The following is a 22,510-nucleotide window of genomic DNA, read 5'->3' as shown; positions in this document are numbered from 1 at the left end:
GTGCTCTTTTCGCATTACTTCTCTTGTGCATTTTTGGCCCATTTTAAACTTACATTTATTGCTGAAATATCCTTTAGAAATACCAATTTATGGAGGGTGGAGAAAGGATAAGAGAGCATCCTTGGAAGCTGAAAATGAAGCTGCTGGGAAGGGGGATGAGGGCTTGATTTTTCTCTCATAGGGTGGTGCTTGATTGGAATGGATTGCCATTGAATGTTGTGCGAGCAAGCAGTGAGAATGAATTCAAGAATAAGTCATGACAGCTGGTGCGTGTAGTATGTGGTATTCCTCGATGAGTCCCTGACTCACTGGTAGTTTATAATAATAATAATAAGTTTTTTTGATATAAATTGCAGCACCTTTTCATAATTATTTTTATGAGAATACAAGAGAAGCTTCTTTTCCTTCAAATGAATGCACCATTTGAAATTTGGAATATTTTGTGCTAAAAGAGATCGATCCAATCAATAATATAAATAAAAATATACCCCTAAAGATCAAATAAATTACATTTGCCATCGTATTACCTTTCGTAATCAGTAATTCCCCAAGAATGTGTTTTGCTGCTGACATATTTCTGATCCTTTTGCACATGTTTAGGTTGCTTTTCACAAAAAATGATGCGTTGATTCTCATCATCCAACATTGGTAGCGAATCAGCTGTCATTTAGTCTGGTGATCCACGACTAAACTTCTTATTAAAGATGCTAATTAATTCTTACTGATGGTCGATTAATCCCATCGAGTTTCTCGGAGGAAAGTTCTTCATCACCACCATAGCCGAAATTTCATCTAAAGGACATCGTTGAAACCGGTTGAGCTATCGAGGCTCGAAATTTGATATTCACTCCATTTGCAAATCAAGCTACAATTGATCTTAAATAAGATTGCCGCTGTACAATGCAAATGATTTTTTAGTAGTTAATTAGCATATTTAATAAAGCTAAAATGTTTTAGAAACCATTTTATGAGTTTTAGTTACTTCTAAGGACAATTGTATAAAGCATTTATTCTCTTTTCGGTTTTTTCTTTATGCGAATCTCACCCATAAAAGGTTGAAAATGTACTGTCTGGGAATTTTAGTGGTTAAATCGGCATACAGTACATTTCCAACATACTGTGCGTAGTTATAAAGTGAACCCTACTCGAGTGATCAAACAATTCTCTACAAGCGATGAGGACATCGGAAGCGTCATCGCTCGAAGAGAATTGTTTGATAATGAAATAGTAAATAACAAGACTTTGAAATACAACTTTTGAATCTCGGTGCATATTATCAGGAAGTTTTAAAAATAATAAAAGTGCGTAGTTTCGATTTCAAGTTATCTGTCTGTTTTTAACTGACTTTTCGGCTCACCAAAAAAGAAAACATCAAATGCTTCCAGAGAGGTCAAAGATCTGTCGTGGATTCCTAACGCTCATTTATACCAGGAATTAACAATAATGTAATGTCAAGTAGTCGAATCAGGCTAATTATTATAAATCGAATATTAATGTACTGTAGTCTATTGCGCTGATATATATGCAAAAATCACTTCGTATTTCTTGAGATGTTTATTCACTTTGTGATATGAAAAGAAACAGGAAATGTGAGCGAGAAATAAACACTATCTGTTTATTTCCGGATTGGCGTTTGTATGGGTGTTCCAGGAAAATTTTGGACAAGCCTTATCATTACCTAGAAACCGATCACGTGATTCCCCTGTAATAGGGATGTGGTTTGGAAAACTATTCGTTAGTGCTTTGATTTCGATTATACCATTCGTTTTAATGTCAGACGCCGTTAATTTAATCCACGTAGCTGTAAAAGGTAAGCTTACATAACTGTATCGATTTTAACAATTTAATATACACGGACTGCATGATTTTATTAATAATAAAAAGGTATCTGATATTTTTTAAATATTATTCAAAATTTTTACAGAAAATAATTACGTGATTGTATTTTTCATTTTAATCTTTGAAAGAATTCAGTTATTAATAAAACGTTTTTTATCCCAATCAATGCAACTGTGTCCGGGTGAAATGGTTGCGAGTAGGAAATTGACGGAATTTGAAAGAGCCGTTCTGATAGGATGCCGTGCTGCAGGCCTATCAGTTCAGCAAATTATTGACAATTGGGTCATCCCAGGTCAACAATCAGTGATACCATACAGAGATGGACGTGAAGGGAGTCAACTGCAAGTGATAACCCACAGTGGACGACACTCACTGAACATAACCGTAGGGTACCATGAAAGATAATACAGTGGAACCTCGGTTGTCGAACGACTCTCATCTAGAAAGAACGAATCGGTTCCCCAAACATATTTTCCGAACAAAAAACGTACCGGTTTGCGAACTGAATCTCGGTTCCCGAACAGGCAAACCGGCAACCACGTGCTCCGCGGACTGAGATGTAAGGCGGGAGTGCGTCAGTTACGCCACAACCTCCTCTCAGTGCAGACACCTGCTCGAATTTTCAGTGCCTTTAATGGGACGAAGAAGGATAGTGATAGCAGCAAAGCGAAAAGAAAAGTTGTTAGAACCACGATAGAGGTGAAAAAAGAAATCATATCCAAACATGAAAATGGCGTTCGTGTTTTGGATCTTGCTATGCAGTTTGGTAGGGCGAAATCAACGATGTGTATAATACTCAAAAAAAAAAAAAAAAAAAAGAGGTGTCAATTTTTGTCTATATTGTATCCATGTATTGTGTTCATTGTTTTTGTGTAAGATTCTATGCACTTTCATTGTTTTTGTATACGATTTCATGCATGAAGTACTGTTATAAAGTTTTAAATAAGCGACCATCTGGAGTTCTGGAACGGATTAATCCATTTTACATTAATTCTTACAGCAAAGTAAGAATTAATGGTTTCAGTTTTCAAAGAAATCGGTTTCCAAACATCCTTTACGTACTAATTATGTTCGACATTGAACTCCTAGAGGTATCTGAACATTCTGGAAAATGCAATTCTTCCTTTGTGGCGTTTGTACGGAACTGATTAGTGTCTATTTCAGCAAGACAATGCACCTTGTCATAAGGCAGCTACTGTTATTGTGTAGTTAGTGGAAATGAACATCGTCACACTTGCTGGCCTCCACAGAGCCCTGAGATGGTCCAGTTTATCTCAATCCCAATAGGGTTGAGATAAACTGGACCATCGGGTGAGAACAAGGGATGTTCTCCTAACAATAGTCTCTCATTACAGGTCTACAGGAAGAATGGTCCAAAATTCCCATTGATCCCTATGGTACGCTTAGCGCCCACCTTAATAAGATTACTGCAGTCATCGCAGCCAAAGGAGGTCCTACACCTCATTAATGTGGGTACCATGGGCATTTGTTCCTCACATCATGATGTACGTTGACTTCTGTTCAAGAAGTGTATTAACTAACCATTAGTCACTTATAATTAGTACTGTACACGTACTAATGTACGTATACAGTATCTCAGAAAGATCATATACTCGTCTCTAATACGACAATGTGTTTTAAGTACTTTACTCCTGAGATACTGTAAGTCGAAGCTAAGGCATGGTAGTTATGATTGTATGCTTTTCGAACGTATCTGGTCTTCCATATGTGATTTTGTTTCTTTTGTATGTGTAAATATATTTGTTTATGTTCATTTTTCTTTCATTCCCCCCCCCCCCAAAAAGATGTGTTATTATTTATTGTACTGCTTCTGTGTGTTTTTATTTTAACGTGACAACCAACACAAAAAATTTTGTCATTGTTATTGCAGATGGCGCCTAAATCAACAATATTACATATTCTACATTTTATTTTACTCATCATGAGTGCCTCACAAGGATCATTTGATAAAAGGTGTGAATATATACAAGCAAAGCAAAAGATTGAAGAATCGCTAAAATCAGTGTTGGATATGTTACCGAAAGGTAAAATATAGGTTTCTTTATTATTTCAGACAAATTATTATAAATTATTTTGCTTTGCAAGTAGGAAAAATATTAATCCTATTCTATGAATAAATCGCTTTTTTTTGTCGTCTGGACGTTCTGGTATTATCTAATATCTGGTATTATTTATTAAATAATGCCTTGCTCGACAAATTTTAATTTTTGCTGCTGCTACTATATTTACTATTGCAACTTAAAAATAAATAAATAAATAAACTTCAATATAGACGAAGAGAATTTTTCGTCCAGACGAACAATGAAAGGCCTCATGAGACAATATATTAAACTAAATTTTGACATAATTAACTCAATGTAATATATTAATTTATGCATATTTTAAACTATAATCTATTAATTTAAATGCAAGAGTCCTAATAGTCGACCGATTAAAGAACAGATGCCATTTATAGTGTGTGTGTGTGTGTGTGTGTGTGTGTGTGTGTGTGTGTTATACATGGTATCGAGTAAGTCCAATTTCATAGTATATCTCAGTTATTTAGAAAATGCACTAAACTGTAAATATTTGCAAATTACGTGTTTCCTACCTCAAATATTTGAACTGCTAAATATAGAGAATTGACTGCGTTACGCTATTCACATATCATTAGAAAAACGGCACCTCAATACCGTTAATATTACACTTTTTACATATCTATGGTACACTTTGGAACTGTCTCCGTATTGTTTACTTTTGATATATTTAACATATCCTATATAAAAAATCTCAACAGTTGTGATATTTAATATACGATTTGCAATGATTTTCCCTACCTACCATTTTTAATAGATACTTTTAATCTATGCATTACTAAGTTTCATGAAATGTATTCTCAATTTTCACTTTAATGTCTGTAAAATTATGTTCTTTGAACAGTTGAATATCAGGATTTGAAGTTTAAACCGATGGACTGTGCTGAGTTGGTTCAGGCAGGATACCGCAACAGTGGAGTATACAAGATATGGCCAAGAAGTCGCGTGGTCAGAGACAGCATCAACATCTATTGTGATATGACCACCGACGGTGGAGGATGGGCGGTTCGTACTTTTAATACGAATTTTAAATATCGGTGGTGTTGGGAGAGATGGAAAATGGTTAAGAACTTTATGATTATCTTAGTTATCAATATAGGAGAATAATATATGTCATCATATAAATGCATAATAGCCTTTTTATCTGTAAGAATTTCGGATGTTTTAATTGGTAGGTAGAAATATAAATGTGACAAAGATGTTTACATGATGGCGTTTGATTCGCCACATGTTGAATTCTTTGAGAAGCCTGAGCATTCTTACTGATTCTCTTGCTTCTGTTTTTATTTAATTGTGTACATGTAGGTCATTCAAAGACGAGGAGACTGGGGAAGAGGTGAAGATTATTTGGATCAAGAGTGGGATTTGTACAAGAAAGGTTTCGGAGACATCGCTTTGGATTTCTGGTTAGGTAGTGTACCAAAAAATTATTGATTAAAAGTATTTAATATAATTTAAACCTACGATGAAGTGTATAGAATCATTTGAATGTATTTATGTAGTAGTAAATTTTTGATAATACTAAGAGGAATCTTTTAAGGAAGATTATATTATTATTATCAATAACATTTTATTATAGCTTATTAAACGTGAGTGGATAAATTAAAATGATTAATTACTGTTATGTTTATTAACATTTTATTCAAATTAGAATAAAATAACAAATTAAATTAAATATGACATTAAATTTTTTAATATTTCTTCTTAAATGCTTAAAACATTGAATATCACGTAAAGAAACTTTATACATTATATCTATTTTTAATAGAAATTTATATTTTAAGGCGTTACTTCTAGCAATAATTCGAATTTGAACGTGAATTGTACAGAGAGTTTCATGACTTTTGACTTGATCGGACGTATTATTTTAGACTGTGCCTGATTGAACTTTATTTTATATAAGGTTTTTCGGGAAACTCACTTTGCACTGAAGCCAACAGTTTAAAACCTACTGTTTCCCCCTCTGCATGAAAAATGCACGAGGTCTGATGGTCGTGTAGGCCCCTCCCGAAACGAGGACCAGTGGTGGATGTATGATATTTTAGGGAGGTAGGTTTTCACTCTGTGGCCAAGTGAGTTCTTGACACTCCTTTTCCCATTTATTAGGGTATTATAAATTGCTGTTAATTCCCTCATTTTTCCAAAGCTTTGCTTTGCTGGCAGTCTTTGTGGCTGTGGGATGTATTTCTGGGTAGACCACTGATTGGACTACGTTATATCTACGCAGAGTCAGGGATCCACGATTTTAAACAGTTATTTCGCACCTTGTTCTCTCGGTATGAATGAGATTGACGCTGACGCCCTGATAGAGTCACTGGACAAAGTACTGGCCATAAATATATTAAAAAAGATCCTCAAAAATTTGAACTTAATCTGTATTCCATGTCCGGGGAGGGTGACAACGACGACAACGATCAACCAGACGAGAGGCGGGACTTGGTGATCTTCTGCCCCTCAGACTTCACGGAAGTCCACGCGCGTAAAAAGCACAAAGCCACAGCCTCAGAATCACCGAAAGAGGATGGAATGGAAGAAGACGGTCATGTTTCAGACGCCTCTACATCCCCAAGAGAAAAGAAGCCCCCGATTATCCTGCGCGAAAAACAAAAGTGGATATCTCTAATGGCTACCATAACCAATCTATAGATCTCTTATACCTACGAAAAAAATGTCACTGACGGCATAAAAATTCATCCCACTAGTAATAGACTACCGAAAACTTACAGGTGAAATCCATGCCAGAGGTATTCTGTAAACAAATCCGAAGGTAGTGCTCAGAGGAGTGTCTGAAGATGTATCCACAGAAGAGGTAACTGCTGATCTACACCAGCAGGACCTTCCACCCATTAAGGTCACGAGAATGACCAAATATGACAAGACCTCCATGCCACTAGTATTAGTAGAGGTTAGTCAAGCTTACAAATATATATATATGTATATATATATGATCTGACATCCATCTGTGTACTGAAAATCAGCCCAGAACTCTTAAGGAAAGAGGCTTCAACAGGACAGTGCCACAGATGGCAAAAATTTGGCCACGTCCAGAAAATGTAAGGCTGAGTTTAAATGTCTAAAATGTGAGAACAGTCACACAACCAATATCTGAACAAAGCCGAAAACCACACCGGCTAAATGTGGGAACTGCGGTGGCCCTCACACAGCCAACTTTATGGCGTTGCATTCAAAACCCAAAAAACAGAAGATCAGAGTCAGACAGACAATCACCTGGGTCAACTGAAACAATCCTTAGTAGACCCAGGCCAGAGGCCTCAGCTTCACAACCTTTCAAAGACCAGCAAAAATTGGCAGAAGCCCACCTGCCGCAGTCAGAGGCCTTCAAGAGAATAACTCAGAGTCGACAGACAAGGACATATGCGGATGTAATCCGCTCTAAGCAGATAACCTATGAACAGGATCAACTAGCACCACACTCGAACCTGACGGCTATTATCACCTCTTCTCTGGCAAATATGCTGCTTGATTTTAGCAGATCCAACCCCTCACCATCCTCTACCAATAGATTCCTAAAGGCTACACAAATCATCATCAGAGCGCTCACTCATGAATAGGAATAAACTGCATCCCGCCTCACTACAGATTATTGAATGGAACGCGAACGCCTCAGAAATAAGATCTTGGAGCTCCAAGAGTTCACCCAAAGACATCAGCCAGATGTAGTTTTGGTAAATGAAACGCATCTGAGACCATCGGACAACCCCAAAATTAGGAGTTATCAGCTGTACAGAACTGACAGGCTGAACCACAAAGACTGCGGCACTGACATTCTAATCAAGAATTACACCAGTCATCACTCTGTAAATATTCCAACTACTACTAATCTAGAGATTACTGGTATAGAGGTTCTCACGAGCTCGGCTGGCAGATTTAAAATCTTTGCAGCATACAATCCTAAACTAAAAGCATTACCGTCTTCGGATTTAGACGCCATCTTGGGCATCAGAGAGCCTCTCATCATTGCTGACGACTTAAACGCTAAGTATCTCGCCTGGAACAGTCGAACTACCAATAAAACGGACACATACTTGCTAACTACTCAGGATCCAACAATACGGTTGTGGCGGGTCCCACTGAAACTACCCATCATAATACGTATGGCAGGGCTGACGTCTTGGACATAGTCATACTGCTGAATGTGAGACTCCAATACAGCTGAATGACACTTAATGATCTTTCATCTGATGTCAACTTAATACTCCTACAGTTGGGAAACCAAGGAAAACTGTCCCCCCCTCACTCATTCATATCATGGGAAAGGTTGACCAAAATACTCCCAAAACATATTGGTCCCGTTCTGCTTATAATATCCAAAGATGAAATTGAAACAGCTACTAAAGATCTGACGCAACAAATTAATGCAGCCTTCTCAGCAGTCACTACTTCCGTAACTACCCTCAGGCCTAATCACTTGCCAGAAGATATCATGAACCTGATCAAGGAGAAAAATAAAGAAAAAGATTTCACACTACCTGTGCACCACAAGACAAACGAATTCTAAACAGACTCAACTCTGCGGTGAGAGATGCCCTTAAAGCACATAGAAGTCAACTTTGGGAAGAAAGATTGACTTCTATCACTCCTGACAATCACTCCATTTGGAACCTAATCAGAAAGATCAAAACCAAATCTCTTCCTCCGCTCCAAATGGATCTAGGCCTCATCCACACTGATGCAGATAACGCCGAAGTAATAGCAGAAAATTTAGATAAGCAATGTAAACTCTCATATGACCATCTAGACTTCAATTACAAGATCCATCGACATGTCAGATGTTCAATCCAATCTTCTGTAACAAAGGCCTAATCAAATTGGACCCACATCTCCAGCAGAAATATATAATATAATCAAGAAATTAAAAAACAAAAAGGCTCCTGGACCTGACGGCATCACCAACAGGGTGATAAAGCTTCTACCACTGATAGCTATTGTCCATCTGACCAACATAATGAATTCCATCCTTCGCTTCAGACATTTCCCTTCCTGCTAGAAGGTGGCGAATATAATTCCAATCCATAAGACTGGAAAAGACCCGCACCTGCCTCAAAGTTACAGACCAATCAGCCTCATCACAAATCTAGGTAAGATTGCAGAAAAAGTTATTCCAAGCCTCCGTACACAAGTTGAACATTCTTCCTAATGAGCAGTATGGGTTCCATCAATTCCATAGTACTACACAACAGATACATAGACTAGTCGAATACATCTCCACACGATTTAATTGGCATCAATGCACTGGGGCTGTTTTCTTGACATAACCAGTACATTTGATAAAATTTGATATTACGGACTACTTCATAAACTGATCTCAACTGGAATACCATTGGAAATAGTTCGCTTAATTAAATCATACCTTTCTGACAGGCGTATGCAAGTTAAGATTGGAGGTGCGTTATCAGCACAAAAACGAATCTTGGCTGGAGTCACACAAGGATCCTTACTGGCACCTGTACTGTTTTCCATATACATGTGTGATATCTCACACAATCCATTGACATCTATCAAAGCCCTTTACGCGGATGATACAGCGATATTAGCCAGATCTCGACAGTCGCATCTAGCCATCAAGAAACTATAAGAAAACCTACTACTGTTCGAAAAATGGTTCGCCAAATGGAGGCTGAGAGTGAATCCTCAGAAGAGCATAGCCATGATATTCTCCAGAAGCCCAATGCTTCCTAAAGGAGATATCTTCCTATTCAACACAAAAATCCCGTGGCAAACAGAAATCAAATACCTTGGTGTACTGCTGGTCAGAAGGCTGACTTTCAGCTGCCATATCAAGACTCTCTGTGTAAAGACATCAAAAGTCATTGCCCAGCTCTATACTCTAATCAACAGGACCAGTAAGCTAAACACCAGAATCAAATTACTCATCTACAAACTGATGGTTCATCCTATACTCACGTTTCTCCGGGATGGAGCCATATCGCTGATACTAATAGTCTCAAGTTCCAACGTGTGCAAAATAAATGTCTATGAATGATCTTAAACGCACCATGGTTCGTAAGAAATGTGCAACTTCACCGGGACACAGATGTCCCCTATATCTACACTTTCCTGCAGACAATTGCAACAAAGTTCTTTTCAAAAGCATCTGTACATCCCAACAAATTATTCCAACTAGCTGCAAACTACGACGCAACAGATTACTTCAAACAAAAAACCAAAAGCCCCATCTTAAACTCCAATCCCGATATCTAATCTTCTAGCCCGCTTAGGGCGAGCAATTGGCTCACAAATCTTTTTCCACTCACGATTTTCCTATCAGATAGCTGGCTGTATGAAAAGCATTTTGCTTCACCTTTTATGCCATAAATGTTAATCGTTAATAATTTGAACGTATGCTGTAAGCAGGAGTATACTGCGTGCATCACTTGAGTTGGAGTATTAGCTTGTTGATTGCTAATGCTAAAAAATACTGCATTTTTGTTATTATCAATGGTAGTAAAGCCGATAAGTCTATTTTCTTTAAATCTTGCCAATTTACTGAGCAGATAGCGTTTGTGTGATCACAAATAATTCCCATCTACAAGTTGTATCTTTTCTATCATATGTGCTGCTTGTTGAAAGCTTGTGCTTGAAATGGTTAGTGTTGAGTAAGATTGGTAGTATAAACGAACAAATTGATTATATGGAGATATTGCATGATTTACGATTATTCTTTTATGTTTTGGATGATTAAGAGGAAGGAATATAATAAAATTTGTGAAATGAATTAATAATATCATAAAAATAATGCATTTATTATATTTGAGAACAATCTACTGTAGACGATGTTAACCAATCATCAATGACACATTTTAATATTTGATAATCGAAGGATGGTAGATTTAACTTACTTTTTCTGTTTCCGTTTCTTCTTACTTTTATATTAGGAAATGACAACATATTCGCATTAACAAATCAAAGAGAGAATTCTATTCGATTTGAACTTAAGGACTTTGAAGGAAATTCAAGGTTTGCTGAGTATGATGAATTTTGGATTGATAGCGAAGAAAATTCTTATATGCTGCACACTCGTTTTTATAAAGGAAACGCTGGTAAGCATTCAGTTAAACTTATATGATTACGTGCTATTTGTTTGCTGTGATATTTAGTGAAAATATCCGAATTTAGAGAAAAGAGTCCGCCTATAATTGGTATTCTTGTCAGACAATCGGAAAATTTGAAGCTTAACTGACTTGAGTGTGGATATGTTGACAGTAGTCGCTTGTGCTTTATAATGTTAGAAAGTCAGCATCTTTCCTTCACTTTCATTTAACCTACATAGAACAAGTGGGTTACTATCAACATCCACACTCAGTTAAGCTTCAGATCTTCATACCGTGTGATCAACTTCCAGTCCTGTTCTTTCCTTCCAGCTTCCTCTGTTCTCTGGATAGTCTCCATCTTATTGTTCCCCCGACCTCCAACTGTTCGAAAAACATATTATCAAGTTTATTCTTTCTCTTTTACCACTCACCCATGAAAGATTAGGACAGCAGCAGAAATTCGATGATATACAGACATATTTTTTATCAATATGTCGAGAATATTAACAAAATATTAGTATCTTAATTACGGTCGTAATTCATTTCTTTAAATGTATAACACAGGTAATGAAATGCAAGTTTACTGAAGAGCTCATCCTTCCAATTCCTCATCTTTTCGTAAGAAATGTGATTAAATTGTTCAAGAAGCAGTGTCTTGAGTGGAAAAGGACAGACAGAGGTTTTTTTTTTTTTAATACCGGCATTGGGCTAATTTAAAACTTGGTAGCTTGAATACCGGCGGAGCACTGCAAAGTTTCTCAAATGAAGATGATGAGATCTATTGACATCAGTATGAAGAGGATTCGAGCTGAGCTGGAGAAGATTATTAATGTATAGTAAAAAACGCATTTGTGAAATTACAGAGCACTTGGTTACTCTAACATTGGCATGGAAATATGAAGAAAGCGCAATTATCTATACTGAACTTTCCACAAAAAGGAAACTGGAAACTCATGCAAATGGTGGAAGGAAGATCATAAAATGTTAATTTCTCAGGTAGGTATTTATACCCATGAGGATATAAATACCTATTTATGTTCTTCAAATGTTCACAAAAATGAAAATACTTTCTCCAAACCTTTCCATAACTTCAGTCGAAAGACTGTGTAATGATGGCCTTGAGTTCCGACGATATTGCGATTGGCAGAATCCATGCCAGTGGTCACTAAATAAGTGGTGGTACATCCATGGAAATGAGACGATAGTTTGACAACTGAGTGTTATCTACGGTGTTTAAATGAATATGTAATAAAAGCAAAAAAATAAAAATAAAAATAAATGTGATAGCGTTGTTCAACACTATTGTCAAAAATTTGATAACAGCACAATTATTTTCATAACAAATTTCACATAAATAAAATGGGACATTCATTTATTTTACTTTAGTTATGGTGATGTTATTGGAAATATTTTATCACGTTGCACATTATAGTGCTCAGTATTCTTCTTCTTCTACGCGTTATTCCCGCTTCCTATGCAGGGTCCCCGTGTTACTTTAGATGCGACTTCTTGTTAGTACTACTCCCAACCGACCCGTCGCCTGGTCTGCCGCTTGGGGGGGGGGATATATTTTTGACTGTAGAGGCGTATGTTCACGGGGCCCGTTTACGGGATGAAAAACTCCAGATAAACTGGCGGAAAAAACCCTACTGACCGCGCCCAAGACCGGCTAACTTGGCTATGCCTGAGGAAGATCCTCAAATTCATCACGTCTACAACGGGAATCGAACCTGGGACACTCCTTCCCCAGGAATATGGTTGCGAAGCGCAAAGCCACTAGGCTAACCGCGCGGTTATTATAATGCTCAGTATTACTAATTGAAAAAAAAAAAAAAAAAAAAAAAACAGTTCATGTTGTTATCTAAAGTTTAGGATATGGATATTATCGAAAACAAGAACGAAATCCATGTAGGTAGCAAAGATAAAATGCTTTAGATAAGAATAGGATATTTATATTATTTTTTATTTTGTTTTACTTATTTTCCTTTTTTTTTTTTCTTTTGGAATTTCTGTTGAATTTTGGAAGTATGTTCTGGAAGTATCCACATGTTGCTGGGATGTTTTACATTCTTTGGGCGAGGTACTGTTTTGTGAAACGTCTGATATATTGAGTTTTCTTTTTTTTTTCTTCATTAATGTTTTAGATAACTGGGTCCTCTCAGCAAAATCAGTTGTTTCCACAGATGTTCATATTTTCATACATTCAAACACGCTTTCGTATGAAACATCTGTGGGTGAATGAATTAACTTTAGAATAGGATATATTTAATCAAGAACCTTTTCAACTAGAAATTGGCCATTAGCACGCAGAAATACGAAGAATTTGTTAATTAGTGAAACTACATAAACACACAAACTTGTTTTTTTTTCTCTAAATAAAGATATGCTTATAACTATGGGTGTATGACTACTGTTGAGATTACAGTGTGTATGTGTGTTTGCTGTTAATCAATACTAACTTTCATCTAATTATTTATTTTGAATAATATTTTCATAGGTGATTCCTTCAGTGCTCATAGCGGATCCAAATTTTCCACAAAAGATAGAGATAATGATAGTCACGAGACTGCTCATTGTGCTCAGTTATATCATGGTGGTTGGTGGTTCTATACTTGCCACCATTCAAATCTTAATGGTTTATATTTGAAGGGAAATCACTCGCAAAATGGTAATGGAGTAGTCTGGCATGAATGGAAAGGATACAAGTATTCCTTTTTTGAAACAGAAATGAAGATCCGACCTAATAAATTTAAAATCTCCATCAGCGAAACAAATCCTCAGTAGGAAAATATATATTTGTGGAGTGCATGTGACTTCAACCTGACTTAGTTTCTTCATAATGAAATCGATGAATAAAAAGGAAAACGAATATAAGAAGATATAAATATAACTGTCACACGGACTTTCTATATTAAATACAGGGAATTTTCCCTTTTTATGTTTCCGCATACTCTGATGAAAACCAAAAAGATGATGAATCTTTAATATCCTCAAGTTTTACTTAATTTGCTAAATTAAACCAAATTAAAAGACGTTCTGATTCTGTATCTTGTTTTATTATGAATTATGAATTTTATTATGACAACAATAATTTACATACCTGAAAATAACAAATATATTTTTTTTTGGCTAGATTGGTGAAGCAAAAATGCTCTTCATATTCCTCGTTATCTGTAAAGAAAATGTATGGATAGGGTAATATAGCGCTACAAGCTCTGATCATGGCAGTAGGATAACAGCAGTAGCCGAGCCTCAGTTAAAACTTCACTGACTACAGCATTGCCATCCATTACCTTCCCTGAGTATCAAGTTAATCGTCTCGTACGACATGCATAGGCTGCAGTGGGGCTATTCTTATCCGGACTATTCTTATCCGGACCACCACACGGGGTATAAGAAACATTCTTCTTGTCCTTATAAGGACTGGCTTAAAGGGGCGAGGCAAAAATGCTTTTCATCTTCCCCGTTATCTGCAGAAGACAGTGTAGGGATAAGGTGTTATTGAGCTATTAAAGCTCTGATCATGGCAGGAGGGTAACGGCAATAGCAGAGCCTCAGTTCGAACTTCATTGGCTACAGCATTGCCATCCATTACCCTCCAAGGGTATTCTGGATCAAAATCCAACATTCTTCTTGTCCTTATAAGGACTGGCTTAAAGGGGCGAAGCAATAATGCTTTTCATCTTCCCCGTTATCTGCAGAAGACAGTGTAGGGATAAGGTGTTATTGAGCTATTAAAGCTCTGATCATGGCAGGAGGGTAACGGCAATAGCAGAGCCTCAGTTCGAACTTCATTGGCTACAGCATTGCCATCCATTACCCTCCAAGGGTATTCTGGATCAAAATCCAACATTCTTCTTGTCCTTATAAGGACTGGCTTAAAGGGGCGAAGCAATAATGCTTTTCATCTTCCCCGTTATCTGTAGAAGGCAGTGTAGGGATAAGGTGTTATTGAGCTATTAAAGCTCTGATCATGGCAAAAGGGTAACAGTAATAGCAGAGCCTCAGTTAGAACTTCATTAGCTACAGCATTGCCATCCATTACCCTCCAAGGGTATTGGATTGAATGAATCAATCACTGTATCTCCTTCACACATTCTTCTTAAGCTTTCAATTTTTTTTTTATTTCTGTTAATGATTAATTATCTTTGATGCATTATTGTTTTTTTGATTTATTGCTAAATATAAAAGATACATTTCCTAAATTCAATAAATATTTATTTATTATTACTTTTAACTTATCATTTCAAAAAATAAATAAAATTTAATTAAATTTAATAATATTACGTTCCACAAGGTAAACACCAACGCAGTGTGAAATTATAAAGTGTATGAGTAATTCGTATTCATACACTTTGTAATTTTTAGCGTTTGCGTGTGCTGTGGTAGAGTACACTCGTTGCTGGGGAAAAAATATGAAAAGAAATAGAAATAGGAAGCTGACTGACGATAGACAGAAACAGATTATACTTTAGCCTGTTATCGAGAGAGATTTGTAGAGTAGAAAAGAAAACAATGTTCGGTCATCTCTTGATAATTTCATGAGGAAGGTCGAAGTACAAATTAAACATTTTTTCATACTGGTTTATTTTGTCATACTATATATACTTCATTATGATACTTTGCATTGATAATTACAAACCGAAATCTAATTTGTAAGTGCATTCTTTCCCTTCATTCTTACACGGTGATCAGAATACATCATAAAAATTATAGAAACAACTACCGTGTTATAGTAAAACTTTAGTTTCATATAAACCAAAATGAACACGCGACGTTTTGACCTTCACATAATGGTCATCATCTAGAGTATATACATATATGCGAAGAAACAATCTGTACTACAATCTACATGGTATGCTAAAGTTACTGACCAACCGTTACAACTATTAGCCTGACCTCTGGTGAAAAAAAAAAAAAAAAAACCTTACTACATCAAAGCTAGAGTCCTATTATTATTATTATTATTATTATTATTATTATTATTATTATTATTATTATTATTATCTATTAGGTTACAAAATTAAATTAATCTGGAGAGCAACATGTTTACAAAAACAAAGAATTACAAATTATTCGCAATACATTTATAAATAATGGCTCTAGCAAAAATCCTCTTAAAAATTCTTCATAAAACTTCATCAAAAGTAATACACATTACAGTAAAACCATAGCTATCCCATACATTAAAGGGTTATCGGAAAAAATAATAGAATCCAACACCATTATAATCTTAATGCCACTTTTAAACTACCTTTAAAATTAGAAAATATATTCAACTCCTCTAAGGATCTTCTCCCCCCCCCCCTCCATTGGCACATCCTGGAGTTCATTACATCTTATTGCACCTGTAACCTACCATATATTAGGGAAACTAGAGGTGCAATCCCTATCAGTAAAAAAAAGAACACAAACGACACATTAAATTTAATAATTTTGGTGAAGCAAGCCACTCAGATCACGCTCTTAACACCCTACACTAAATTGATTGGAAAAGTACTTGCTCGTTACATCATACAAAAACCGTCATACAAAGAAGCCTGTGAAATTTTGATGAACCACTCTAATCTTAACAATAATAGTGGCATAAAAATCCCAAGAATTTTGATGGCACATATTCAGCTCACTTAGTTTTCCAGCAAACTTTGACTTTAGCACTCTAAGCAATTTTTCAGTTTTTATTGGCCACTATCCATACTAGTTGGTTGATGAAATTGAAATTTATATTGAAAATTGAAATCATATTGAAATTTGTTGAATTGAAATCATATTGAAATTTGTTGAATTGAAATCATATTGAAATTTGTTGAATTGAAATTTATAAGTATTTTATTTTTATTTTATTTATTCACTTATTTATTTATTTATTTATATTTTGTATACGTGTTGCCTCTCCAACTTAATTTAATTTTTTAACCTAATAGATAATAATAATAATAGGACTCTAGCTTTAATGCAGTAAAGGCTTTTTCTTCTTTTTTTCACCAGAGGTCAGGACAATAGTTGTAACGGTTGGTCAGTAACTTTAGCATACTATATAGATTGTAGTTAAGCTTGTTTCTTTGTATATATATATATATATGTGTATACCCCAGATGATGACCTTCATGTGATGGTCGAAACGTCAAATGTTCATTTTGGTTTACATTAAACTAAAATTTTCCTCTAACACGGTAGTTGTTTCCATAATTATTATGTTGTACGTGCATTCTGTGAATGGCAAATCAATGTACGTGTACTCCACAAATTTGGGTTAAAATCAGAGCCTTTTGTACAGACAAAAAAATTCGAAATAATAGTAATAATTCCGTTTTAATTAAAACAAAGAAATTTAATATTTATGATAAAATTAATATTTTTGATTACCTCAGAAATGATTGGAGGTGAGGTGAAACCTACCTTCCTCCGGATAGCAGAGAATGGACACCGCTGACTCAGAATCTCTGCATTGTTAGTTATTTCAAATGCATTGAATAAAAAACAGTGAACCAGGTAGCAGAACGCATGGGAATATAACTGGGCCACCCAATTATTAGGAGTATAAATCCTAATACTTCACGTAATGTAGAGATGGTTGGAAGGTAGAGATGGCAAAAACTACTTTTTGTTAACGAAGTCGGAAAGAAAAAGCTCCAAACTGCAGAGAACGAATGGGTGCTCTGAACAGGCTATTGGATTAAGATTTTGGAACATGTAATACAAGGACATTATATAAGACGAGTACTTGATATATTCATGTCAGAAATTCATAGATATATATTAAAGTAATGGCAGTTGAATCCGAACAAATATCGAAATTTTTGTTTAATTCACGTTTTTTATTTTATTTATTTATTTATTTTATTTTATTTATTTTTTTGATCGCGGAAGAATTAGAATAACACTAATTTGGCAATAAGAAAAGGGTGATATAAAAAGAAAAAAGGCTATCTATGTAAATAATCTTGATTCAACAACAACTAATTATATCAGAATCGTTGTTGGAGATTTCAATAGAAAAATTGGACAGAATGATATAAATATATAAAGGAACAAATGGAAAACATCGATTGCATACTCCAATCTTACATTAATGGTAAAAAAAAAAGTTGAACTATTCCATGAGTAAGTGAAAATAAGATTATACCCTCTGCATGCTTTTCTCACAAACACTTCCACAAAAGAACGTGGATCTCCTCCCGATGGTATGGCATTTATTCATGTTGATCAAGTGCAACAAGATCTGTCTCAAGAATCATTGATTTGAGATCATTTAGAGGACTTTGTTCTGATTCAGATAGTTATCTTGCCAAAATTAATTAAAAGCACAGAATGTTAGTGAAGTAAAAGCAAAACATACAAAAGACCTAAAGTTTTACTTGAAGAAGCCTAAAGAAGATAATGTTAAAACCAATTTCCAACAAAAAATTAAAAACCAAACAGTAGAGGGTGGAATTTTCAAATTCAAATTTTCGAATCGTGCACAAAGTAGTCACGATTGTGGGAGCACTCACCAGGATAAAAGGCAAAGGACCATGCTGAGCAAATTGTATTTGAACGAAGCTCTTTTCGTGAAGGATTAAAGTTGCGAATTTGGATGTCTTGTGACGTTTCAAAGACATCATCCAGATGATTTAACGCAGGGAAGAATTATTGGAAAACTTGAAGAAGTCCGCAGAATTACTAATATTGCCAGAGAGTTTGGAATCTCACACACAGCGTTGTATCCATGCTCTGGGCAGCGTTTCGAACCAATGGAATGTGTTCCATCCGTTTAAGAGATCGGCCTCGCTCTACCACGGAGCATGAAGACAGATTTTTGGTTATAACAACAACAACACATAATCGACGCACCATTGTAGGTCAGTTTGCAAGTCGGATCCATTTAAGCGCTGCTATGCGGATATCTTGACAAATTGTGACAAGACTGCGACAATTAGGCTTATACACCTGTACTCTGCGTCCCTTTATCCACGCCATCGCGAGGATGTTCTTGAAAGGGATAGATACGCTATCGTAGTAGAGCATTTTCAGTGCTGCTATATCCATAAAAATTGGGCCAGACACCAATGGGCTAATGTAGTTTCTACAGGAGAGTCGTTTTAGTCTTTCCTCCGATTCTAGGCGACACCTGATGTGACGTGAAAGTTGAGGTTAAAATCTGAGGAGCGTGCTAGCCAGTACATTTGATTAATATCCTCGGTCTCCAGACTAAACTGGTCGTCTAGGATGTCATGTGGCATTATCAGTCATAAAAATGAATTCTCATACAGCACCACAGAACAATCGAAGGTGACGTTCAAGAACTTCATTGAAATATGTTCACTAGTCATTGTCCCTTTTTCCAGCACTTGTAGTTCGGTACATCCATTAAGCATAATGCCTCCCCACACCGTAATCCCAGCATCACCCCATCTATCCCTTTCAAGAACATTCTCGCTATTCTGCTAACACGTGGACCATTTGCGCGCGAAAATTTGAATGTGTACCCGCTTTCTACTCAACATCGTCAGTGAATTTGCTGGTTGTAATCTTCAGAAATGGTGTTCGTTCCTTAGATTTGGACACCGTTGTATAAAATTAGTCAGCTTCACTTTGACTAATACTTGGGTTGTTGACCTTTTAGTGGTAATACTTAGCCTTTAAATACAAAGCTAAATGAATTGAGATTTTGTCCCTTGTCTTGATTAAAGTCCTTGATGAGAAATTTTCTCGTCAATTATCCGATTACTTGATTGGTGTTCTTATTGTTGAAACGTTACTTCAACTCCATGCAACACCAAAATGTCTAAAAGGATCAAATATATATCAAATATCAAAGATCAAAGACAAAAAACATTGTCGTGGCTATGACTGACGAAGAATGTAATTCGGGTAATAACGAATGCAGTATTACTGTGTTACTTTTGTTGTTTAAGGTCTAAGGAAGGTCTAAACATGTTTATTTAGACCTTGCACCGGATTTCTATGACATAATGAAGATACTTCAAAGAACTTCTTCTGCTTTGGCTACAGCATTGCGATACCAATGCGATACCAACAAGCTAGAGCATTGCGTTGGATCGTATGCTGTAGCTTGTTGAACCAAATCGTTGGGATGTGTGGACGTCTTTAGGAAAAACTTGGTGGCTAAGGATCGTAGAAAAGAGAAAATATAGGGAATATTTGTGTCTCTGTGGAGTTGAGTGTTTCTAACATACCACGGGGCGTTCAAAATCATTCTCAGGCACTTGTTCTGCACTCGCTGTATTTTGATGATGTTAGCATTAGAGGTGTGGCTCCAGGCAGGAGAGGCATAGGTGATTATAGGACGAATCGTCAACTGGTATAGTTGCAATTTGATTCTGTTGCTGAGCTTGCTGTTTCTATTAATTAGCGGATAGATATGTGCTATGGCTTTAGATGCCTTTGTGCATGCAGACTTGGTGTTGATTGAAAGATAGCTTTTTGTCGAGAATTACACCCAGGTAATTTGTTTCTGTCTGCCAGGGAACTTTAGTATTGAATAGTAACAAATCTCCTACAGGAGACATTGGCCTTTTTGAGAAAAGAACGGCTGAGCTTTTCTGGGGGTTGACTTCCAATCTCCACTTAGAGAACCAACCCTCCAGCTTTAGAATGTTTTCTTGAAGCTTTCTGGTAATGAAACGGGGTCTGAGAGATCTGGTTAGTATTGCCGCACCGTCCGCATACAGTGCCAAAATGGAAGTCATCGGATTGTGTGGGATGTCTGACATGTATACAGAAAACAGCAATGGAGCCAGTAGAGATCCCTGCGGCACTCCAGCAAAGATGTGGCGCTGGGAGGATGTAGAACCGTTGATTTTTACTTGCATTGATCTATTTTGAAGATATGAGTGGATTAAATGAACCATTTTAGGTGAGATGCCGGCTGAGATAAGCTTGTGCAGGAGTCCAAAATGCCAGATTTTGTCAAATGCTTTGGATAAGTCTAGGAAAACAGCGCCTGTGCATTGGCGCTAGTTGTAGCTGGTTGTGATGTATTCAACAATTCTGTGGATTTGCTGGGTAGTACTATGGTGTTGCCTAAAACCAAACTGTTCTTTTGGAAGGATGTTTAGGTCATTTATTGAGGTCTGAAGTCGTGAGAGGATGACCTTCTCTGCAACCTTACCCAGATTTGAGATGAGACTGATTGGACGATAATTTTGGGGTAGGTGTGAGTCTTTGTCTGGCTTATGTATGGGAATTACGTCAGCCAGTTTCCATGTGGAAGGAAAATAGTGAAATCTTAAAATTGCATGTATTATACTGGTCAGGTACACTACTGCCCTCCGGGGCAGAAGTTTAATCACACGATTAGTAATGCCGTCTGGTCCAGGAGCTTTTTTGTTCTTTAAATTTTTAATAATGTCATATATCTCAGCAGGTGATGTTGATGCAATACGGTCAGTGCTGGTGATAGGAAGCTTGAGTGAGTGTCTGACCTTGTACTTCAAAGAATGCGTGAGAGAATATCCTAGTATTTTCATAATATTAATTTTAGTATGGTGTTTGAAAGCATATCTAAACTTCATTTTAGCTAGAGTAGAATTAAATAAAATGTCATTTTTATTGAAATTCAAAATTTATGATAAAATTTGTTTTTATTAGATAAATAAATTTTATTAAATTATTCAGCAAATTTAATTTTTAATTAATTATGATAGGTAAGCTTATGTTTAGAGGAGCCTTTTGTAATTTATTTCTTGAAGTTTTACAACATTTTTAACTTGGCTTCTGGGAATATTTTCTACTTTCCTGCTTCAAGCGATGATCAGTCATAATTTTCCATTCATAATTTCAGATATGCAAGAAAGCACTACTGATGTTAAATATAAAAAGGGTTTAAAATGATTTTAAATATAAAATAATATATATATATATAGCTCAGGGCTCCCACGGGCTTCCGATCGCGTCCCCCCCCCCCTCGGTGGCGGATGGGGTGAAACCCTGAGTACCATCCTTTGGATATATTAGGGCAGCTCTGAATATATTGAATAAAGAATAAGTGGATATGGAAAAGTTAAAATGGAAAAACTAGTGAAATTGACTTTATCCTGAGCAATAAGTAAAAATCTTTCAAGACTGCGCTGTCATAAACACCTTCAACATTGGAAGTTACCATCGTATGGTACGCAGTAAAATCCAAATAAACTGCCAAAAAGGAAGAAGAAATAATTTCGGAGATCAAAGCAAACCATAGAAGTACACAAAGTGAACATTAAAAAAGATATATTCTTACACGAACTAAACAATAGATTTAAATATCCTATTATAGATGATAATGCTGATCTATCAGAAAGTAATGACATAATTACACAAATCCTTTCACAATGCTCACTTAAAATAGCTGGTATCACAGAATAGAAACAAGACAAAATCTCTTAAGAAACAAAACAGCTTATGAAGAAACGAAGAGAAATGAAACAATCAATTAAGCTGCAGAATAAAATTTAATACACTGAATGTGCAAAACGATCAGAAAAAGTATCGAGGAAGAAATAAGAAAATTCAATTGTAAATTGATACAACAAACAATTC

The 22,510-nt window shown here is 36.0% G+C and overlaps 1 protein-coding gene across 2 annotated transcripts; it reads left to right on the top strand.

Annotated features, from left to right (window-relative positions):
* Positions 1-1,764: 1,764 nt before the first annotated feature.
* On the top strand, positions 1,765-14,023 carry LOC150103312 (techylectin-5A-like). 2 transcript variants are annotated; one of them, XM_090398250.1, is made up of 6 exons: positions 1,765-1,810; positions 3,731-3,884; positions 4,780-4,940; positions 5,241-5,346; positions 10,832-10,996; positions 13,485-14,023. In XM_090398250.1, exons 2-6 carry the CDS (start codon positions 3,731-3,733, stop codon positions 13,769-13,771), a joined length of 873 nt encoding a protein of 290 aa, XP_090254376.1. In that variant the 5' UTR covers positions 1,765-1,810; the 3' UTR covers positions 13,772-14,023. The 2 variants fall into 2 exon arrangements, with proteins under 2 accessions (XP_090254376.1, XP_090254375.1); XM_090398249.1 differs by having other exon boundaries at positions 4,780-4,997.
* Positions 14,024-22,510: the final 8,487 nt, after the last annotated feature.

This window comes from Typopeltis vanoorti, chromosome 9 (genome assembly GCF_054136105.1).
Source record: "Typopeltis vanoorti isolate ZY-2024b chromosome 9, IOZ_Tvanoo_1.0, whole genome shotgun sequence".
NCBI classification, from domain to species: domain Eukaryota; kingdom Metazoa; phylum Arthropoda; class Arachnida; order Uropygi; family Thelyphonidae; genus Typopeltis; species Typopeltis vanoorti.
Note: the sequence above shows the minus strand (reverse complement) of the source record. Positions and strands in the feature narration are given on the sequence as shown.